The sequence below is a fragment of the Lampetra fluviatilis genome, chromosome 4, assembly GCF_964198595.1.
Source record: "Lampetra fluviatilis chromosome 4, kcLamFluv1.1, whole genome shotgun sequence".
In the NCBI taxonomy this organism is placed as follows: Eukaryota; Metazoa; Chordata; class Hyperoartia; order Petromyzontiformes; family Petromyzontidae; genus Lampetra; species Lampetra fluviatilis.
In genome coordinates, this window is record NC_136278.1 from 31,223,721 (window position 1) to 31,246,669 (window position 22,949).

Here is a 22,949-nt window from a genome sequence, read left to right on the forward strand (position 1 = left end):
CTGACTCTTTGCTCCCCGTTTCTCCATTCCTTTTGCATCCTCTTCCCCTTATTTCCCATTCTTTGTCTTACCTTTGTCATTTATTTTGTCCACGCATGCCGGCAACCTTGACTCCTACGCCCCTCCCCGTGGTGGTGTGTAAAGAGCTGCTACTGCTACCCACGAATCTAAATTACCCAACAGAAGAAGCAGCTCACGTTTCAATCAACATTTTATTTAACGATACACACTGCAAAGTATTACAAATAAACATTCCGCTTCTATACACAAATTCAAAAGGCCGACCTGTTATACGTTTCCCAGTGACACCCGGTGTTGTCACGCCATGCAGGACTCCTATAACAACAACAACAAAAATGCCACGAAATAGTGTCACGTGTGCACTGCGAGTCCAAATTACTCAAATGAGATTACACACAAGCAGCAATAATCGCCCGCTGCTGGCAGACTGATGCCCCCTTGCAGGCCTCGTGCTGCACAGCAAGACCTGCCACTTCCACACGTGCGAGATGAGATGCGACGAGAGTTGCTCATCGCGCGCTGAGATGCCACGGCGCAAAGTAGCGCGGCTACTCTGGCGAAAGCGTTGCGCCCTTGATTCCATCGTCGACCCAACGACGGGGCGATCGTCCGGGGCGATCGTCGCGCTTTAGCCGCACCGTCACGACGTGGACGTGCAGTGGACATTCGCGTCCACGCTTGCACTCAACTCGGCTGCTTTTTGCGCTCTGTGCAGACTTCGCGGCTGATCAGTGGCATAACTATCGAGTATAACAATTGGATATGATGATAATAATATTTTTTTTACTGAGTGTACGGGCGTTGCAACTGCATCTGACCTCACATGGGCTTGGCGGGCCCAGGCGCCAAGGCTGTGAATCAGAGAGGGATTTGTACAGGGGGGGACCCCACTTACATTCCTTGCACCAGGGTCCATGCCGATCGTGCTGCAGCACTCAAGCCTCAACCTCGGAGCATCGCCGACCCTACTGCTACTTGTCACGAAAGCTTCAAATCTAGAACTACTGCTACTATGTTTGTTTTACCATTTAAAGCCCACTGAGATATTAGCTATTTAATCAGAGTTGACCTGGTAACACACGATAGCTCATCGAAGTGTCTTATCGTCATCGTCGTCATCGCACGTGGTAATTTATAGTAGCAGCCAAATAATATAAATACATGTTTCTTCATGTGGATGGGGAAAACCAGAGGACTCGGAGAAAAAAAAATCCACTCGCTGAAATAGAACACACAAACTCCAATATACAGAGGTGGGACAAAGTCATTGTTATGCAAGTCCAAGTCGAGTCGCAAGTCATCAAATTCATGACTCGAGTCTGACTCGAGTCCAAGTCACATGACTCGAGTCCACATCTCATAGGTGGGACAAAGTCATTGTTATGCAAGTCCAAGTCGAGTCGCAAGTCATCAAATTCATGACTCGAGTCTGACTCGAGTCCAAGTCACATGACTCGAGTCCACACCTCTGCCAATATACAACAGGCATCTTCAGGGTTGGGATCCAAAACAAGACCTCCTGCATACCATGCGAGGGAGATAGCCTCTCGTCATCTCAGCGAGATGTTATCTCGTTACGGCTCGCATTCTTGGGTCCTTGGAGAATATTTTTTAGAGAATTTGGGGAGTGCTTTTCATACCATAACATCAACCGCAACTCCTAGGCCGTGTTGTCTTCTCATGGTGTAAAAAAAAACTCAATAGAGAGCCTCTATCATTGTAATAATGCCATTTATTTATCCAAGAATGCCTCGCTGTGTTTGAAGAATCCTTTTCAGAAGGGCAGCTGCATTTAGATGTTTTGCCACTTAAACCATAAAACAATTTTTGTTACTGGTAAACCAGGGCTCACATGGGGCCTGTGTCCCGGCTGTTTGATACCCTGACTCCACAGTCATTCATGGCACACCGTGTATGTGCGTAGCGTACTGTATACCGCGCAGCCGATACTATCTCCGCAGACGCGGGGCAAGAAATGCAGTCGTAGGTACTACTGTCCCCAACTCTCACCTCATCCAAAAACCCTAACCCAAAACCCTAGCTCCTAAACACTTAACCATCACCATAAGCCCGACCGCCTAAGCCTAACCCATAACTTTAAACTCTAAGCTCTAACTGTATACCCCGCCTCTAACCAGCCTTGGTTAACAATACATCCGCAGTAATAACCAGGGCGGCTGGGGGGTTCTAACCTCAGCAGCAAACGCGCTACCGCTCAGCCGTGTCACCGCCCCACTGAACTCCACCGAGAGGATCTGGCCTTGACGGCGGCCTTTACCTGAAGACCTCCCGGCCGCGGCCTCGGCTTGGCCTGCGGCCTTGACCTCGGCCTTTGCCTAGGCCTCATGGGTCTGGGCCTTGAACCCAAGGCAGTTTATCATCACAAAACCGTGACCCCTAACCCTACGCCACAACACGAACACTAAAGCGAGCAGTCTCCATTAATAGTTCATCAACTGAAACTCAAAGGGCTGTGAATGGTTCAAAATGCGAGTCTACGATCGGTTAAATATCTGAGACCTGTCCCCCCTGAAAGATGATTTCTAATATTTCATACTTCAGCAGAGGGCCTCTGGTCTCGATCACGGAGCGAGTATTTCACACGTAAGCCTCATCCGGTCTTTGTAAGTGGAAGCTTACACATTTAACTTTTTCCAAAATTGGCAGTCGATGACCCACTCGACCGTCATAATGAAGTGATGCCACCACCGCGTAATGCTCACGGCATTCGCAGGGGGAAGAAGATCTGGGTGGCAGTTGTGCAAGCAAGCCGTGCACACTGAAGAGTGGACACTGCCGTGTCCTCGAAACACCGGGATAATTCAGTGGTGGGGTACCCCGGTTTTGCCCGTTAAGTCCATCCACAGCGCGTAATGTATATTTTGATTGCTTTATGTAAGATAAAAATAATAAAATAAATATAAATGGTAAAAAAAAAAACCCGTGCACTCGCAAACCAATTCTGAAACGCGCAATCCAATGGCACGGTACCCCGTAAACACGGAACGTCGGGCCAACGTCAACCAACGTTGGCCCGACGTTGCACGTCGATGGGCAGTTCCTGTAGATGACTAAATTGGGACTGCCTGGAGCAGCGCGGAGACGCAGCTGACGCCAAATCACCGCTCGTCGATCGCCGATCTTCCCCGAGTTCCATGTTCCGCTGCATTTTTCCCATTCATTCGTCGGAGCGGTCGCGGTTTCCCCGCCCGCGCCGTCTCGACGACGCGGCCGCCGTGCACCGCCGTCTGCAGCTACGCGAGACGCACGCAGCGCTCCCGGCGCTCCCAGCGCTCCCAGCGCTTCCAGCGCTCCCAGCGCTCCCAGCGCTCCCAGCGCTCGCTTCTCTCTTCTCACACGAAGCTCACCGCGCTCGAGGGCCTCTCATCGTGGTCACCCTCCTGCAAGCAACAACCACCACCCCCAGTGAGCCGCCAGCACATCCACGTGTGCGCTGCAGACAAGGCAGGTGTGCTGCAGGCAGGTGTGGTGCAGGCAGGTGTGCTGCAGGCAGGTGTGCTGCAGGCAGGTGCACTGCAAGCAGGTGTGCTGCAGGCAGGTATGGTGCAGGCAGGTGTGGTTCAGCCAGGTATGGTGCAGGCAGGTATGGTGCAGGCAGGCCTGTGCACCTGGGAATGTCGGGATGGGATGGCTGCGAACTCGCGGTAGAGTGGCTTCCTGTCGGCCTGCGGCGGAACGAGCTTTGTGTTAGCAGCAACAGCAGCAAACAACGCAGGCAGCAGCAGCAGACGCAGTAGCAGCAGACAAATCCTTTGACGCCGCCACAAATCTCGCCGACGCTCGCTACCTTCCGCCGGACCCCGCGGATGCTGCGCGTTGGACACGCAACCTCCAAGATCCCTCCTAACGGCGTTCCACCCGTCCATCCACTCCGACGCCGGTCTCGGCAACCCGCTGTCTGGCCATACTGTTGGAGAACAATTGGCCGACCTCCCTTCTCTCTCCCTCCCCTCTCTCTCAAGCTCTGCCACGGTTCACTCGCCAACCCCTACCGAACCTGCTTAGCGAGCGCCCCACCATCAATGGCAATCGCACCACTCCGTAATATCTTTGGAAGGAAGCAAAAGCAACAACAAAAAAACGTTGACGCTTCGAAGGTCTGTATGCGGCAGAGCAGTGCTTCGTAACTGGTGTGCCGTTTGTACGCGGGTTGAACTTCATTCGCGCCGTACGTAGCACCACCGTGCTAATTGGAGGTGCCGAGGTACACACATGTGAGTCGAGGTATTTTTGGAACGATGGAAAACGAAAGAAGCTCACTGTTCGCAAGCTAGGACAGAGGAACTCTCCGCCGTGCCGTTCAAAAGCCAATCCAGCACCCCCCCCCCTCTCGCTTCCCCCTCTCCATCGGCCGCAGACAGCCGTCAGCCCCCACCTCCGGCCCTCTCAACTTCCACCCGCGCTCGCAGTGGAATGAGGAATTCTGACAAGCGCTCCGGTCGACGGTTTGACCATCGGCAGCTTGCCAGGTGCTTGCAGTAGGAGGCGATGCTGCTGTGTAAATTGAGTAATATTTAGCGTAATTTTACAGCATTGGGATGCTCAACCAATATGAGTTACATTCAAGTTCAAGTTGATTTATTAGGTATAGCCCTGTGAGCCATTCGGCTCTTGAATCGGGTGCAACCGCAACAAAAAAAAAACATGAACAAAAAACATCTTAAAGTGAATATGTGACTAAGTGCAAACAGAAAATCCAAGAAAAGACAGCAAAATATTGCAGAAAAAGCACCGCACACCAACGCTGTGTGCAAAAATTGTATTGGTGGAACCCAGAGGAAACCCACGCAGAACATACAAACTTCACACACTCACACCCACTCACGCACTCACACTCGCTCACCCACGCACTCAAACACACTCACACACTCTGCAGAACAGGGGGAGAAGATACAAACTCCAAAGAGAAAGGCCCGCGAGTCAGGAATCGAAGCCAGGAACTTCTTGCTTCAAGGCACAAGCGTTGCCCGCTTTAATCGGTCGGGTTGGCAAGTTTGCCACGGGAGTTTTACCCCAAGAATCCGTGGATGGTGTGGAATGTTGTTGTGGGGGCACTGTGCGACGACACTCACGGATATTCTTGGAAAGGGAGGAAAAGGCTTCTCGAGGTCGCTTTGATTTCCAGCTGCCAGTCAAACACGAAAAGAAAGAAAGAGAAACAGAGAGAGGCGTCCGGGCACCGTTCAAATGAGAGTTCTCTCCTATATCCCGCACCACGGCGCGCACAAACTTTCTGTGTAGAGCGCTCGGTAAATGCGGAACGTTGGGCCGTCATTAGCCCAACGGATCCAACCACATGGTGAACATTGCATGCTTGCACTGCCCTGCTGCAGTGCATGTACCGGCTGCTCTGTAGTGAACATACCGGCTCCTTGCACGTGGCTGTAGTGGTGCCTCGGGACGGTGTTCCAAGACGGTGTGGCCGCCCAGCCTCCCTGCGTCTGCACCGAACGCACACGGACGCACACGCACGCGCACGTGCACACACGCACGTGCACAAACGCACGCACGTGCACACACGCACGTGCACACACGCACGCACGTGCACACACGCACGTGCACACACGCACGCACGTGCACACACGCACGTGCACACACGCACGTGCACACACGCACGCACGTGCACACACGCACGCACGCAGAGACAGACACAGCAGCTCGGACATCCACTCCGTGCCGATGGCTCAGGGATAGCTCCGCCGCGTAGCGCGTTCACGCGGAGATCGTGCAGCGATTCACCCACCGTTCCCCCAGTGAGTCGATACAATGTCACCGACTGATTCAGGAATAGATTGTTTAATATTGTAGGACGCCACTATATTCACCATAAGAACAGTGCCGTCAGCTGTCAGAGTGTGTGTAGCGGGTAATACGATGATCGAGTAGCCGTAGTACCGCCTAATCGTGGCAACCCTGGAGCCATACGCTGGCTCACACGCGGTACGGCAAAACGCGACTAATATCGTGTCCTTTCTGTACGGCATCGAGCGTTGCCTCCTCGCACGCGCGGGTTTCCTCTGGGTGCTTCGCTTTCCTTCCCACGTGTATCAAACGCTCATTAATCGGCACGATGACACCTTAATAGAGGACCGCAGAGCTTGGGCAATTGTTGGCGCCGGCTCGTGCTCTGGCTGCCGCTGCCTTCCCACCTGTCCGTGTCCAGGCACGCTGACCCATCCTCTCTCTCTTTCTCTCTCTCATCGAGAGCGAGCAATTGGCGTGCGGCGTCGCGTCACAAGTTGAAATGAATCATCGTTGCTGCGTGGCTCACGCGGCGGGACGAGACGCGCGGCAGGGTCGAGGGCAGCTCCTCGTTCTCGTGGATCGTCGTCATGGAGACGCCCGCCGCCATCACCTGGGCGAGAGAGGGACAGGGGATTGGTGATGGTGTCGCCTCCGCCCCCCCCTCCACCCTCCTGTAGTCGATTGATAAAGGGCTGCACAGCTGAAATCGGTTTGGATCGTGGGTTTGTGTGCTGCGCACCGTGTGTGTGCGTGTGTGACACCTGCAGGGTCTGCCCCGTGACCTCTTCCCAGCCGGCGTTCGACACTTCACGTGGCCTCAACGTGCACATAGCCTGGCACAAGCGCCGTGGTGACGTCACAGCTACTTAGTGGCGAGTGGCGGTTGTTGTTGTGTGTGCATGTGTGTGTGCTCCGCGTGTGTGGGGGGAGCGGTGGCGTAGCGGTTAGCAGGGTCCGCTACGAACCCGACGACCCGAGTTAGATTACGGCTCACGGCCAAAACTGGTGACGATGATCGAACCGGTCCTGGGCCTGCCCTAGGTCGACTCAGCCTCAGTTGAGAACCTGGCGCGATGTGTAAAAACCTCGCCGCTGGGGAGACAAACATGGTCGGGGGTGGTGCTGACGACCCACCCCCTCGTGTGGCATTCCAGTCTTCATAGGTGCTCGCTAACAGCGCTTGCCCAAACAGTCTGCTAAGGCTGCGTGTGGATTAGGGATGAACGATTGATCGATTTCAAATCGAAATCGCAATTTGAAACAATGCGATTAGCAAATCGCAAAGGCTGCGATTTTTTGCGATTTGGAAAGTCCTTTTACTTTCTTATTGGAATTGTTTTATTTTGTATTATTACAACTTTATTTATTTAACTTAATTGTTCTACGTTTGATTGTTCCATTTCAATTAAAACATTTAAATAAATACATGTTGGAAGCAATTAATATATTTTAAGTTCTCATCCTTTGCATTATACTCTTTATAGAGCCGTTCATATATTGATGGTATCGTTTGGTAATGCTCCATCACATGTTTTATATCTATTACACAGTGAATATTCAATTGAAGCTTGACTTAAAATGTAATCACAAATCAAATCGCAATATCTGTCAGAAAAATCGCAATTAGATATTTTCCAAAAATCGTTCAGCCCTAGTGTAGATGCGTGCGTGCATGTGTGCATGTGCGCATGTGTGTGCGGGCGTGCGTATGTGTGTACGTGCGTGTGTGTGTGCGTGCGTTCGTGTGTGTGTGCGCATGTGCGTGCGTGTGTGTGTGCGTGCATGTGTGCATGTGCGCATGTGTGTGCGTGTGTGCATGTGTGCGTGCGTGTGTGCGTGCGTGTGTGTGCAACACTCACCTTGGCGCTGTGCGTGGCGGCCGGAAGGTCCGAGGGTGATTGGTGAGGAGGGCGGTGAGCCCGGGGCTGCGAGGGGGGGCCCGCTGCCCCTCCCCCCTCCTTCTTCTCTCGTGCCAGGGACACGATCCGGCCTGGTTTCGTTATCTGGACCGCAGATACGACCCAAGTGAACAAAGCAAACTTGAGAAAGAATCGCCAACGGTGTAACCCCTGTGGCACCGTGTCGACAGGACGCAAGCCCAGTTGGTTACTAAACTAAACTTTATATTTTTTTCTTTTAGGGGCCGTCCATAAATGACGTCACGCGATTTTGGACGAGTTTTGCCCCTCGTCACACGGCGTCACAAAAAGTCAGCCCCCCCCCCTCAAATATGACGTCACAAAGCTCTGCCCCCCCCCCACCCCCCCCAGGCATGGCCCACTGAGCTATGTAGCTCTATTTCAGATGCGAGCTGGTCACAAATAATAGCTCAATAAAGTGGCTTATCGTGTAGACATTTCGAGCAGCCACAGAAGCCAAATAGTCGAAACGCGTTGTTGCTTCTCCACGTGGAGGGAAAACCCGGAGAACCCATGGGAATATCCACGCCACCACGGAGAAAGAGACACACAAACTCAAGATATACACGAATTATGGTCAGGATTGAACCCACGACCTCCTGTATACCAGGCGAGGGAGTTAACATCTCACCAACGTGGTTAAGGTCGCTCATTCTCCTCTATTGGCCCCAGAGTCTGAAACTCCCATCCCTCAGCCATCTGTGCTATCAACTCCCTGCTCCTGTTAAAATCCAGCCTCAAGATCTTCCTTATTTCTTATTATTTCTTATTTCTCTGCCTATTGATTGACTACCTCGCTATCGTGAAACAACTAAACGCATTCACCAATGTCACTGTGGCCTCAGAAGAAAACAAAACATAACGAGCGACATTTCGTGCAATGGCCTCTCTTCATCGTCTCTATGTGAGCGTTGGTGGATCGCACAAATGCCGTGAAACTCCCTCCCCCCGTGGGCGTCGGGGAGTTGCCATACCCTGCCTTGCTAGGACAGGGCGGTACAGCAAATGTGGATTTTCACCTGCTCCATCTCTATGGGATAGAGCGTTTCCCCCTCTCACGTGTGCGTTTTCACCGGGCGCTCCGGTTTCCTGCCGCATGTCGACACTCGCTTTAGCGCGCGCTTTCAGATGCGCATCTGCGGCCGTCTGGAACGCTCTTCCTTCTGATATTAGGAAGCACTTTAAAATCTATGTTGAAAACTCATTTCTTTACAACCGCTATTTATGTTTAGTTTGTTGTCCTTCCACCGCACATCTGATTAGCGCAGTTGGCTAAGTACGGCGCGAAAGAAGTTCAACGTACATACAACTGACTAACAACACCTTTACGTATAAAGGACAGCAGAGCTTTGGCAATCGTCGGTAACGCCGGCTGAGTGCCTAGCTGCTGCCTTCCCACATCTCTGCGGTTCCTCGCGCCTCCAAATCCGTCTCTCCCTCCCTCTTCGAGAGCGAACGAACGGCGCGCGGCGGCAGCGCAGGCGGCGGCGACGCAGTGTCACGACATGATTGTTCAGTGTTCATCCTCAACGGGTTTGTGGCAACGGCGGCGGCGGCGGTGCTTACAGGCTCCGTGTGCTGCTGCTCCCAGATTGACGGGCGGGTGTAGACGATGGTTGCCTGGAATCGCGAGAGGCAGGGTTAGCGCGGCGACGTCGCTCTCCCCACAACGCGAGCGGAGAAACGTCCGCGTCGCCCCGCCCTCAGCGAGTGCGCGGTCCACGTCGATTTTGTGGAGCCCGGTGAGAACTCAGGGGGCCGGGACGAGAGTCTCATTTGCAAGAGTGACCGATGAGACGGTCGTTTTTATAATTTTTTATCGATACATTGCTGCATGTGGGCCTCCCAAAGGCATTGCTGGTCACGGGGTTAGTTGACCATACTTCACCACGCCGGTCAGCGTGGTTTGGTGAGCGTGGTGAGCGTAGACATGGGGTCATAGAAGGTAGAGTACAACAATGGATTGTACTGCACTGCTCTCTGCTACCCAATTCCTACGGCAACCTTTTTGACCACGGTTGCCACCTATCCAAGACCTCGCCAGGCTCATTGCAGGTGATTTGGTCGATGGTGTAGTAGTAGTATTATCATTATGATTCTATGATTTTCTTATGCACGACGGCAGCAATGTGGTTCAGGAGCTCGATGCCAATGTCGAGGCTGCCGACGACGACGAGAGGTCTTCAGCAGAGAGAGAGACAGAGAGAGAGTCTTGTGTAATTTTGCTGTTCCTCCTCCTCCATTGACGGAGCGCAGACTTAGAGCGGTTTCCTCTACGGTTCCATCATTTGGGTGTGCATGGCCACAATCGCACGACTGTCGCTCGTCATTAATTTTCCATTCATTTCCGTTGACAGTGTGTTCTCCTATAACACGTGCTTTTTCATAGCGTGAATTGAATATAACGCTATTAATGTATTAGGGAACGCATTTTATAACGCGGATGCGAATTGGATATAACGCGATCGAGTGAATGGAACTACATCGCGTGAGCAGGAATAAGCGGTCGTACGGCTGCATCGGCGTAGCGTCGCACAAGGTGGGATGCTGCTGGATGCTTCGAGATGCTACCCAATCGCCTCAATCTTTGTTCAGCCTGTGTACGCATCTCACGCGTTATCGCGGACTGTGCTTTACCCTCTATTATACATGATTTATTATCACGCGGTGTTCTGCAGGAACGCAACTACCGCATTATCGGAGAACAGACGAAATGTATTTATTGTTAAAGGTAGCGAGCCGAGCCAGCGTGACCGACGTTGGAGGTGCAAGGGTACGTGACCGGAGCGGAGCGGCGTGGTGCTTACGAGCGACTTCTCCTGGTCCCAGCTTGGCGAGCGATTGAAGCTGATGGTTGCCTGCATTGCGACAGACAAGTCGGTAACACGGTGACGTCTGCCTGCCTTTCATAACTCACAGAAACCACCTTCTGTCGCCCGACTGTAGCCGGTACGGAAACCAAGCGCACAAGTTACATTTGCCAGCCCGTCCGTGAGATCATCGCGAGTGTGCACGCAGTGCAACTGCAAAGAAGGGGGAATGTGTATGTGTGTTGAACTTCTTTCGCACCGTACGTAGCCAACCTTGCTAATCGGAGGTGCAGGGAAAGGACAACAAACTCAATGTATTTCGTAGTTCTAAAGAAATGCGCTTTCAATGTAAATTTAAAAGTGCGTAGCTCCAGCGGCTTCCTAATATCGGAAGGAAGAGCATTCCAGACGGCCGTAGAAGTGCATCTGAAAGCGTGTGATGCGGTGACCGTCTTTGTTCGATGGTTAGCCAAGCCGCTGCGAGGATGACCGGAGTTTGCGTGATGGTTTATTTTCCTTGACGAGATCAGAAATGCATTGTGGTTTATTTTTGCAAGCACTTTAGTGTGTGGAATGAAGTATACAGGGAACCCCATGCACTTTCTCATACCAGGGCCCGCGCCAACCACGCTACACCGCATATACAAACGGGTAAAAAAACGTCGATTTCACATTAATCCACGCGTCATTCCAAAACCCGCTTCCCACAAGCAATCGCAAAGCGAGCGGTTGGAGGTAAAACAGGCGATACCGGTGATGGAGACAGTGTCGTTGCTATGGGCGGCCACAGGTGGTTGTGGCCCCGATTTAAATGTTCACAGCTGTGCCAAGAGACGAGACCTGGGCCCTAATGGAAGCCAGCGGTTCGGGCTACGGCAAGGCCCCTCGGGGACGACGCATGGCCACCTACGTATTTGGTCTCCCTGCCGCCGCTCCACGCTTGAGGCGAGACGCTCTGCGCTCGTCTCTGGGCTGCACTCCGACTCGGGCAGCCCTCGGACGGGCCGGGCCACGCATCCCACGACGAAGCCTGGACGGGAAACGAGGAAGCCCACGGGGCCGTTCATGAGGCCTGTCACACGACACGGCACCGTCACCCCCCCCCCCCCCCCCCCCCCCGTGTTGCCTCTGCACAGTCCGCAGTCCTCACAGAACTGTGATCGACGCGGTATTCAGGTCTAACGCTGGTAGTGCGATAACTATATTCTTAGGTTTTTATCGGTAAAGTCACGTAGGTAAAAAATAAAAATTAATAAAAGTAAAATAAAAATAAAATAAAAATCACGACTTTTGGAGGCAACACAAGCGTCCGTCTACAGGTGGAACCGTCACAGCACGACTGCTGCATCAAGTAGCTTGTGTTGCCTCCGAAAAGTCGTGATTTTTATTTTATTTTTATTTTACTTTTATTAATTAAAACTTTTTTACCTACGTGACTTTACCGATAAAAACCTAAGAATATGAATCCTTGCAGTCACGAAAGCTTCAAATCTAGTGCGATAACTGTTCTGGAGTCTTCACAAGCACGCCTGGTGCCACTACAGTGCAATCTCATCTCCCATTTACGACCCTGAGTAAGCGGTGGAAATGTCACATTCCTATGACGGGGGAAGAGTCTTTCCATAGGACAACTACTCTCGACTTATTCCCCACAAATGGGTACTCATTTTATTGACCCCGGAGGGATTGTGGGCCGAGTCAACCCCCACAACCAAGGCCAGAACTCGCAACCTTCCGATTGCCGGCCGCTTGCTCTACAGGCGAGTCACCCGGCCGGTGGATGTGCATTGGCATAACCCAGCACACGCCTGGTGATGGCAGGAAGCATGGTGAGCATTGGAGGGACAAGGGTTCAGGATTTTTAGATTATTTAGCTGCTACAAATGTCCAAATGATAGGCCACTTTGTTGAGGTATCATCTGTGGCCAGGTCACTTCTGAAAAATAAGTTAATACCTCAGGAGGCTTCACCTGGTAGGATGGGGATGGTTAAGTTTCATTTTGTACGTTTTGGGTGATTTGTTTACCTTTCTTGTATTTTTCACTGCTATCGTGTTGTTGTTGTGTTTGTTGTTGTTGTGTTTGTTGTTGTGTTTGTTGTTGTTGCACTGTTTGTTGTTGTTGTACTGTTTGTTGTTCTAACGTTCTTACCCAACCCTACTGGACATCTGTGAAAAAACAGCTTTAAATATTCTCATCGGATTCCTCCAGAAGTAAATACACATTCTGATTCTGGTTTGTGGCAGGAGCAGAGTGGCATTGTCCTTACGGGGTTCTTGTCTTGGTCCCAGCTTGGCGGCCGAGAAAAGCTGATGGTCGCCTGGATCGTGACGGACAGGTCAGCACACATCAACGTCTGCCTTGCACAACTCACAGAGAAGACCTTCATCACCCAACCCAGCATCAGCCCGCGCGTAGCTGAGCGCAAGTTACATTTGCCAGCCGGTCTGTGAGATTAGCTCGTGCCGGCGGCGTAGCTTTCGGGCGTAATAATAATAATAGTTCAATTTGTAACGCGCGCAAATTTGCGGACGTAACGGCCGCAACTCAGAGGCGCGGAGCCAAGCTCAGAGTCGCTCGAAAGCGTGATTGTAGAGGTGAGTTTTTAAGTGTCTCTTGAAGGAGGCCATTGAGGTGATGCTGCGAATGTGCAGAGGGATATCGTTCCAGACTGTTGGGGCTGCCACCGAGAAGCGGCGCATAGACACGTGACCATCCTGGATCTTGGTATCAAGAGGAGGTCGTGAGTCGCGCTGCGCAGGCATCTGCCGTGTGCTGAGCTGCAAGTTGTCAATAATGAAGACAGGTACGGCGTACGATGCGGTGCGCCTGCACCGGGGTCCACTCGGCACAGAGTACAGGCATCGTGCTACAAAGAGGAGGGGAAGGTTATTGAGAGGGGAGCCCCCTTTCATTCCTAGCATCAGGACCCATGCTAACCAAGCTAAGTCGCTGGCTCACACAGAGCCACGCAAGTGACCAGCTCAGCCCAAATGGAAGCCAGGGTTTGGCAGCTACGGCGTGGCGCCTTAGGGTGAAACGAGGGTTACCGTGATGTAATTTTTCATGATGCGGTGCATTAAGAAGTTTCATGATGTTAGGTTTAGAGCGATATCAATTTCCCATCTCCCTTGCGTGCAAAAGATGAGTTCCCCGTAACTTGCACGGTGTGTCTTGTGTTCTGCCGTAAGTCCGGTACGAACAAAGATCACTTAAACGTTAATCAACAGCATTTCCATCAACTTAAGCCTGCCACAATTCGTCTCATCGTTGGACGTTTCCAATAAATCATGCTTATAACGAAACATGGACAACCGACGCATTTCCACGTTTCAAGCACATCTCCAGCACCGGGTATCGCCATTTTGCGGTAACCAATGGCGACATTATCCACGCGTCATTCCAAAACACGCTTCCCACAAGCAATCGCAAAGCGAGCGGTTGGAGGTAAAACAGGCGATACCGGTGATGGAGTCAGTGTCGTTGCTATGGGCGGCCACAGGTGGTTGTGGCCCCAATTTAAATGTTCACAGCTGTGGCAAGAGACGAGACCTGGGCCCTAATGGAAGCCAGCGGTTCGGGGCTACGGCAGGGCCCCTCGGGGACGACGCGTGGCCACCTACGTATTTGGTCTCCCTGCCGCCGCTCCACGCTTGAGGCGAGACGCTCTGCGCTCGTCTCTGGGCTGCACTCCGACTCGGGCAGCCCTCGGACGGGCCGGGCCACGCGTCCCACGACGAAGCCTGGACGGGAAACGAGGAAGCCCACGGGGCCGTCTACGAGGCCGTCACACGACACGGCACCGCCACCCCCCCTCCCCCCCCCACCGTGTTGCCTCTGCACAGTCCGCAGTCCTCACAGGACTGATCGACGCGGTATTCAGGTCTAACGCTGGCAGTGCAGTAACTGTTCTGGATTCTTCACAAGCACGCCTGGTGTGCAAGCGTGCACTCAATCAGGGTAAGGCGCCCTTGCATTGACAGAATAGACTGAGCATTTTTGTGCTTTTAGCGATTTGCACGGTTGGGCTACATACAGTGCGAAAGAAGTTCAACGTACATGCATACGTACATTTTCCCCTCGAGTATCCAATTACTGCTCAGGTAATCACCGAAGGCATACTCGTCTCCCGTTTGCTGCCCTGATACATTTGTTGGAAATTCCACATTCCTAGGGTGGGGTTGAGTCCATCCATGAGCCACAGCGGAGGAATGATGGGCTGCATCAACACCCAACCAGGATTTCTTTAATTGCAACCTTTCCGATTGTGAGCCGCTCGCCCTACCGCTCAGCCACCTGGCCGGATAAGACCACCTGGGCCTGTCCCATGACCTCCTTCCAGCGAGTCCGTGACCCTTCACGTGGCCTCAAAGTGCACCTAGCCTGGCACAAGCGCTGTGGTGACGTCACCGCCACTGCCGTTGCTGTAGTCACCTGGTCACTGGCTTCACACGCTACGTCTGGCAGGCTGTTCCAGTCTCGCATAGACGCTCCTCGCTCGACCACCTGGACCCGCACCCCGTGGGACAGACAGCGAGAGAGAGAGAGAGATGCTGACACACAATGCACTCACCACAGCACCGGATGATTGCTAAACACGTCGCAGGTGGTGCAGTAAGCAACAGGTGAATTTAAAGTCGAGAGTTTTGTGTGTGTGGTGTGTGCGCAAGTGTTTCCGGTCCTGGGCTTCCCCTAGGTCGACTCAGCCTCAAATGAGTACCTGATGCGGTGTTTAAACGTCGCAAATAGGGGGACAAAGGCAGCCGAGAATGGTGCTGGCCACCCACCCCCTCGTGCGTCGTGCCGGCCTTCATAGGTGCTCACTAACAGCACTTGCCCCAACAGTCTGTTAAAGGCTATATGGGAGATCTTTGTCTTTGATGTTGCGATTGCTGCTGTTGATGATGATGTTTCTGCTATGACTGCTACTGCTGTTGATGATGATGTTTCTGCTATGACTGCTGTTGCTGCTGCTGTTGATGATGATGTTGCTATGAGTGCTGTTGCTGCTGCTGCTGTTGATGATGATGATGTTGCTATGACTGCTGCTGTTGCTGCTGTTGATGATGTTGATGCTGCTGTTGATGATGATGATGTTGATGATGAGTGTGGTTGGTGCCTTCTGGTCGAGCAGCAGGGAGTTCACAGGGATGGCGGCAAATCTTCTATACGATGGCTTGTCGATTGCGGGGTGCTGCAACAAGACAACGATTAACAACATCAACATCATCATCATCATCACTTCCAGGTTAAAAGTCGGGCGGCATTCCCCGGCACACACGGGTTGGCTACGTACGGCGCGAAAGAAGTTCAACGCACGCACAACACGCGTAAGAAAACGAGATGACCGGTTCTGAAATTGCCGCGTGAATTGTTGCCCAGTGGTAGCTGTTAAGGCCGCGGTGCCTTTGCGCAAGTGTGTTGAGGTTTGTTGTCCTCGTTTGTGCACCACTGCCAGAGCAGCAGCATCATCAAATAAAGGCGATCATCGATTATCCCGGCGTGAAATAATCCGCGCCGCTTCCAACTAGATTAAGTCCAGTGTACTCAATCTAGTAAGGAAGGCCTACTTGTTAAACTGATCAGGAGGCCCTCACTGTGTGTGCAGGGGGCTAGTCATTGAGTGGGTGTGGCTATGTGAAAGTGGGTGGGGCTGATGGACGGCAGGGTTTCCAGCTCAATGTGCAGCATATGGCCGGTTGAGCCGCCCAGAGATTCGGCGACCTGAATACTCCGCGTGTTTACAGCACAGCACGCGGGGCAGCTGCCGTGCATGCCCTTGCTTGGATCACGCGACAGCTGCCTGCCCTGGTTGCTTGCGTGTATGTTTGGAGGCGCAAGCCACGCCACAGAATGTTAACTGCACAAATGTAAAACCGCTTCAAATGATTTTTGTTAGTCCCGTGAATGAACTACACATTGAAAGCAATGGCATTTCTGGGACGCTCGCCCACTTCTCCATAGGCACACCCACTCAATATTTAGTCTACCAGACGGTCACCACATCGCGCGCTTTCACATGTTCTTCTGTGGCCGTCTGGAATGCTCTGCCTTCCGATATGAGGAAGCCACTGGAGCTTTGCACTTTAAATCTAGATTGAAATTTTTTTTTTAGAACTGCTTTTTGTGCTTAGTTCGTAGTCCTTCCCAACACCTTTGATTAGCACGGTTGACTACGTACGGTGTGAAAGAATTTCAACGTACATACAGTAACTAGCCCCACACACACACACACAGTGAGTAGCCTCCCACACGCCTTCTGATGCAGACCGCACCCACTTGCTCAGGTACCCCCGCCTACTACTCAGGTAGCCCCGCCCACTACCCAGGTAGCTACCGCCCACTATTCAGGTAAACCTTCCCACTATTCATGTAACCCCGCCCACTATTCAGGCAACCCCTCCCACTATTCATGTAACCCCGCCCACTATTCATGTAACCCCGCCCACTGTTCATGTAACCCCGCCCACTATTCAGGTAACCCCGCCCACTGTTCGTGATGCCCCGCCCACTACTCTATAGCCTCCGCCCACTATTCGGGTAGCCCCACCCACTACTCAGGTAGCCTTACCCTTTGCCCGTATCACATGAGTCAAGCGCGCGGCCAGCACATTTTGAACAAGGACACAATCCAAATCCGGGACGCTTGCTCGCTGTAGTTTATGGCGGGCACGTGGGCAGAGGGACGCGCCGCCGCTGGCAGCTTGCCTTGCTTAAATCACGCGACAGTCGACTGCCCCGGTACGCCTGCATGCGCGTGCACGCAGACTCATCATATGCTGCGTCCCCCATACTATTAACCCGTCGGTGGTCAGTGGCGAAAGCCCCTTGCAAATTCACGAGCGCGACGCACGCCGGGTGTCGCGTAGAGGTGGAAAACCCGGGGCTTGAATTCTCACCGAATATTTTCCAGGTCGGCCGGGGCGGTGATCAATGGCCACACCCACAGATTGTACACTTGATGTGGTCCGCTGCCTTTTGAAATAATTTGCTCAAGATCCAGCTGAAATCATGCCGTGGATGCAGCTGTCAAAGTGTGCGGGTGGTGCAACTGCACGTGGACCTGACGGACCAGCGGGGCACAGGGGCTGGGCTATGAAGACGAAGTGGAAATTTTACAGGAGGCCCCATTTCATTCCTTTCACCAGAGGCCATGCCAACCACGCTATGCGCGACCATTGCACTGCGTGTAGCCACTGCTGCGCTGGGTGTGGAGACCGACGCACCTCTGGATCCACATCGTCCTCTCCGCGGTGACGGAGCGGCGAGTGAACCTCAGAGCTCTCCGCGGCTGCCCCCGGACCCCCCGCCGTCCCCCTGTGCCCCCAGTCTCTCTCGTCCGTGGTCTCGGCGGAGGGCTCCCCCGTGCTGCTGAGTGCAGCCTGGCGGGCCCTGCTGTCGGACTTCACTCACAAAGGACACAGCGCTGCGGTTATCTGCAGCGTCAAGTCAACGCGCTCGCACGGCACTCAAGCGAGCAGCACGATCGTTCACGAGCAGCCCGGTGCTTGGCTTTGTTTTCTGTGTGTACACATTTTTGGCAAAATAGGTGGCAAGTTTACAGCATTGGAACCTTCTTTGCCAGTAGCAAATTATGGCCAGTAGCAAATTATGATCATTGGTTTTTTACCCTTTTATCTGGCAAAAAAAAAAAAGGCGTTAGTTTTGTTGCCAGATAAAAGGGTAAAAAAACTATTATCAGGTGGCAAGTTGTTTGTTGTTTTTTTGTCCAATGGGAAGGTCTCACTTTCCAACATACGGTCGTTGGCTGTTTTGGCACCCACCAGCAAATTACCCAACTGGGATTACATACAGCAACGTTCGCCTCCCCCCTACTACAAAAAAATACTTGGCAAGGATAGTCCTTAAAAAACAACGTCATGGGACGAAGTGAGACATTCCTGGGTAAAACAACACGTAACACAGTGATCATACTTCTTAGGTACCTGCACCATTATTTCGCCTGGTCCAGTAAGCTTGTCTTTTTTCATGATAATAAAAATAAATCACAATTCATGACGCGCATTATACATGTGTCGGAAATCGGAGGCAATGTTCGATCGAGAACTTAGAGGCGTGAGGCCAGAGCCCAAAGTCTCTCGAATAACAGTCTGAACAGGTGAGGGCCTGAACAGGTGAGGGCCTCAACGCGTGAGGGCCTGGACAGGTAAGTGCCGTAATAGGTGAGAGCCTGGACAGCTGGGAGCCTGAACAGGCGAGGGTGAGAGCCTTGAGCGTGCTGCTTCAAGGTGGATGATGGTGTTTGGATGCTGCTGCTGCTGCTGCGTGTGCAGTGGGAGAGAGCTCTAGATTGTTGCTGGTGCAGCTGCGGGGATTATGAAATAATCGTATTGTGAAGGGCAGCGTTTAGCTATTCATCTTTCATTCTTGACATCTGAAACTTCTCTTCCTGTGCTATGAGAAGTATTTGCAATAAGGAATTACATTGAAAAATTCCAGCACTATTTATTACGATTCTGTCTCGACCATGTTTTGTGGATATTTTTTCCCCCCATAAGGGCCACCGTTTGTGAATCATCAACTTCACCTTTGCTGCTTTCATGATCCCAGTCCTCCCACTTCTCGCTATGACATCTGCACTACCGTGAGGGGAAATATACACAACCATACTTCACCACGCTGGTCATTGAGAGTTTCCCATTACCCGGCTACCTGCTCCATAGTTTCAAGATAATTTGTGAACTAGTTACCCATTACCTTGGTTCAGTTACCCGATGATTTATATGTTGTCTGACTGCCTGTTTACCAATCACATAGTTATCCGTTCCCTGGTTGCTAGTTTATTATTGCCCGTTTGCCGATCACCTGGTTGTCCGATCCACTAATTGCTAGTTTATCCGATACCCGATTGCCTGGTCCTCTGGTTTACCAGCATCACGATTATTACTTGGCACCCAGTTCGTTGCCTCTTTCCCAATCCGCTCGGTTGGGCGATGTTCGTGTCTGGCCGGTTTGCCACATCACCTGCTCGCCTGGGGCCCAGCCGTCCGAGTGAGGATGGTAGTCCTCCTCCCCACGCTCCTGGATGGAGCCGATGACCGGCGCAGTTCTGGCCGACCTCACCTGTGGACACAACAACGCGGCCCCCACCTCGTCAACATCATCCTGCGATGGGGCGGGGGGGGCGCTGTGGTGGCAAGATGTTAACCACCTCGCCCGATGTACAGGAGGTCGTGGGTTCGATCCAGAGCCTGACGCCTGCTGCTCTATATTTGGAGTTTGCTTGTCTCTTTCTCATCATCATCACGGTGGCTAGGAGATGTTAACTACCTCGCCCGGTATACAGGAGGTCGTGGGTTCGATCCAGACCCTGACGCCTGCTGCTGTATATTGGGAGATTGCTTGTCTCTCTCTCATCATCATCACGGTGGCTAGGAGATGTTGACTACCTCGCCCAGTATATAGGTCGTGGGTTGGATCCAGACCCTGACGCCTGCTGCTGTATATTTGGAGTTTGCGTGTCTCTCTCCCCGTGGTTGCATGGATTTTTCTCCGGGACCTCCGGGTTTTCCCTCCACATTTAGAATCAATAACACGCGTTTAGAGTATTTTATTGCTTTACATTTCCACACGATAAGCCACTTCGTTGAGTCATTTGTGGCCAGGTTGTTTCTGAAACAGAGCTACATAGCTCAGTGGGCCTTCCCCTGTAAAATTACAAATTTTAATTTTTAAATAGTTTAGATAAGCACATCGTCTGGTCTGCGACGTACCATCTTATCACGATTATCGTGGCTTATTATGAAAATATTTAATCGCCTATCAAAACATGTTTATGAAATTATAAACACATAATATGTTCTCAATAAATACCCATTTATCTATTGCATTAATGCTTCGTGGAATGTGTTTGAAAGATCATTGATAGCACGGCATTAATTATTACAAAACCATTGTAGTAAGTGTTGCTTTAAATGAGGTACTGTCGTTGATATGCGCGTTATAATTATTTTGTTTTTTTTTACCTTTTAAGGCCACAGTGTTATTATCGACGAATGTGTCACGTTTATTTTCGTTAACGCTGCTTGTGCACCGCTGCCAACGCAGCAGCATCACCATATTACACGCCCGTTACGAGCGTCAGAGATTGTAAAGTTCCAATGATGAGTGAACTGCAGCTGACGAACGTTTTAAGTACATCCCCATTCGTCCGCGATGTACAAAAAAAGCGTCAAAAAAAATTCGATAGAAATACGAACAGAAACAATGTTATCGCGAACCGATATCGCGATAATCGTCACATCGTGCTCATGAATTGCTATCGTTTCATATCGTGAACATTTTATATCGCACGTCGCGGGTGGGAGGATCGGCGGGTGGTGGCGTGGGGCTCTCACCGTAAAGCGCGCCTGCCGGCTCCCGGGCATTGCCCGAGGGGTCGATCCCACCTCGCCATCAGCGCCTCGGGGGTCTCGTGAGACCCCCTCCGTGGCTGCCCCCTCCATGGTTGCTGCCCCCCCCCCGCCCGCCTACGCCACACCGGTCTTGTCCTGGGGAGAGGGGGGGGCGAATTCCAACAACACACCGAGAAGAGCCACTCGCGCGCAATTTCTGTGAAGCGATTAGCGGATTAAGCCAGCGGTTAGCGGCACACTGCGCCCTGCGAACCCAGCCACCTGAACCGGACCCCACCCCCCTCCCTCCACTCCCAATCCACTCCTCCTGTCACGAACCCGCATTTACCAGCATGGTGAAGTATGGGGGGCGAGACCTTCATCCAGCAGTGGATCGATAAAGGTTGTGATACACAGGCAAGCGTGAAACACGGAGCAAACCTGAGACGATGGCGACGACTGTGTTCCCGAAATGTCTCGTCCCCTCTCCGTCTCTCACGCCACTAGCCCGGGCATGGCAGGGACGCCGTAGCAGCTGTAGCACCACCAGCAGCAGCAGCACATCACGACTCCACAACCATCGCCACCATCATCATCACCACCGTCGTCACCAACATCACCTCGCGTGTCTCTTCAAAATCTCCCACGGCTCCACAATGGCACGGGCGGTGACGGCGGTGGCCGCGCGTGGAACTTTCGCCGTGGGATGGACACGCCTGGTCGTGGTGGGGGGGGGGCCCTGGGGTGGTGGGTGGGGGGGCCGTGGGGTGGTGGGGGGGGGGGCCCTTTGGCCGCTTTGGCCGCTCTGGCCCCTGCCGCCGCGGTGCGCGGTGGGGGAGGTGGAGAGACGGTCCGGTGGCGGGGTGCGTCCGCTCGCTTGCCCGTGGGCCCACATTCCCGGCTATCTATAGCAGCTATAAATACGAGCTGCGGGAGAGGGGAGGAGGAGGAGAGCCTCGCACGCCCTCCTCCTCCAGCACCGCGTGCCACTGGCATCTCTCAACTGGCAGCCCGCGCCAAGTTCCACGCGGTGCCTCTCCGTCTCTCCCCGCCTCCAGATTCGCCGCCGCGTTTGCCCCCCTCTTCCCCACCACCACCACCATCTCCGTTAGACTCGACGAGACCCTTGGGAGCGAACGGCTTCCCCGTGATCGGACCGAGTCTGGCCAGGAAAAGGTGGAAACGGGAGGCATCTGAGGTCCGGTCTCAGCCCCGATGTTGTTGGCGAGGTTGAGCCAGCGGCGCCAGATTTTTTTTTATGTTTTGGCGTCCTCTAGTCTAGTGGACGAGTGGCGTCTCGGAAAGCATCCGCCGGAGGTTTTAAAAATAAAAAAATAAACCGAAGGGAGGGAACAAAAAAAAATCCACGCGCATACGCACTTGGGTTGTAATCTTTTACGTGCCATAGCAAGGAGGTGTGTACATCGCGTCCCGCCTGCGCCGAGAAGCTGAGACCAGGCGGCTCTCTGGGAGGGGTGCTCCGCAGGGGAGGGCGCCGGTAACGCTTTCGTCCATGTGGCCGGTAGTCTGTAGGCGAAGTGCCTCGTAGCCAAACAACGTGCTACTCACGTTTCGCTCGCACTGGGTCATCTTTAAGAGAGTTGTTGCGCATTCCGCTCCGCTTCTCGGTACTGGCAGGTGGGAAAAGGGCAAATGCATTACCGCTTTCAAACCGAATTGGAAGGGAAAAAAGCGTGACAAAATGCAGTGCTGAAAAAACAAAACCAACTGTTGACATCGTCGACGCGTGTGGCTGAGGTTTAATAGCAACGGAGCAAGGCTGCCGACGGAACTCTCGACTCTCGAGGTCATGTCAGAAAGAGCACGTGGCAGCTTGGCATGGGGCGGTGGGTTGGAGATTTGGGGGGCATCCGTCACGTGTTTCAAGCAGCATCTCATCACGCCGTCGTCTCACAGCCCTTCGTGAACAGGTGATTAGTGGTCGCACTTAAGCGCTTTATTTTTGACCCAGGTCGAGGCTAACGACGCCAAGTGGAAGCCAATGGGAAGGGGGGAACGCGTCCGAGAAGGGCCTTTTCACTGCGCACGTGAAGCGACGGGAATCGACTCCTGTGCAGG

The 22,949-nt window shown here is 52.7% G+C and overlaps 1 protein-coding gene across 1 annotated transcript; it reads right to left on the bottom strand.

The window, feature by feature from the left end:
* Positions 1-219: 219 nt before the first annotated feature.
* LOC144931753 (uncharacterized) lies at positions 220-21,589 on the bottom strand. Its single transcript, XM_078856001.1, has 17 exons — positions 21,312-21,589; positions 20,874-21,026; positions 19,501-19,599; positions 17,742-17,918; positions 15,635-15,709; positions 14,950-15,021; positions 14,139-14,258; positions 12,785-12,835; positions 11,427-11,546; positions 10,514-10,564; positions 9,273-9,326; positions 7,647-7,790; positions 6,314-6,397; positions 5,408-5,483; positions 5,115-5,167; positions 3,651-3,707; positions 220-3,422 (listed from the first exon to the last, which is right to left on the bottom strand). Exons 2-17 carry the CDS (start codon positions 20,979-20,981, stop codon positions 3,375-3,377), a joined length of 1,389 nt encoding a protein of 462 aa, XP_078712127.1. The 5' UTR covers positions 20,982-21,026; positions 21,312-21,589; the 3' UTR covers positions 220-3,374.
* Between the last annotated feature and the right edge of the window lie 1,360 nt (positions 21,590-22,949).

Coding starts and splice junctions, on each gene's coding strand:
- LOC144931753 (XM_078856001.1), bottom strand. CDS start 20,981: ATGGAGGGGGCAGCCACGGAGGGGGTCTCACGAGACCCCCGAGGCGCT. Junction 12,836..14,138: donor GCGGCAGGGAGACCAAATAC/GTAGGTGGCCAC, acceptor GTCACGATCCAG/GCGACCATCAGCTTTTCTCG. Junction 11,547..12,784: donor GGGACCAAGACAAGAACCCC/GTAAGGACAATG, acceptor TTTCCCGTCCAG/GCTTCGTCGTGGGATGCGTG.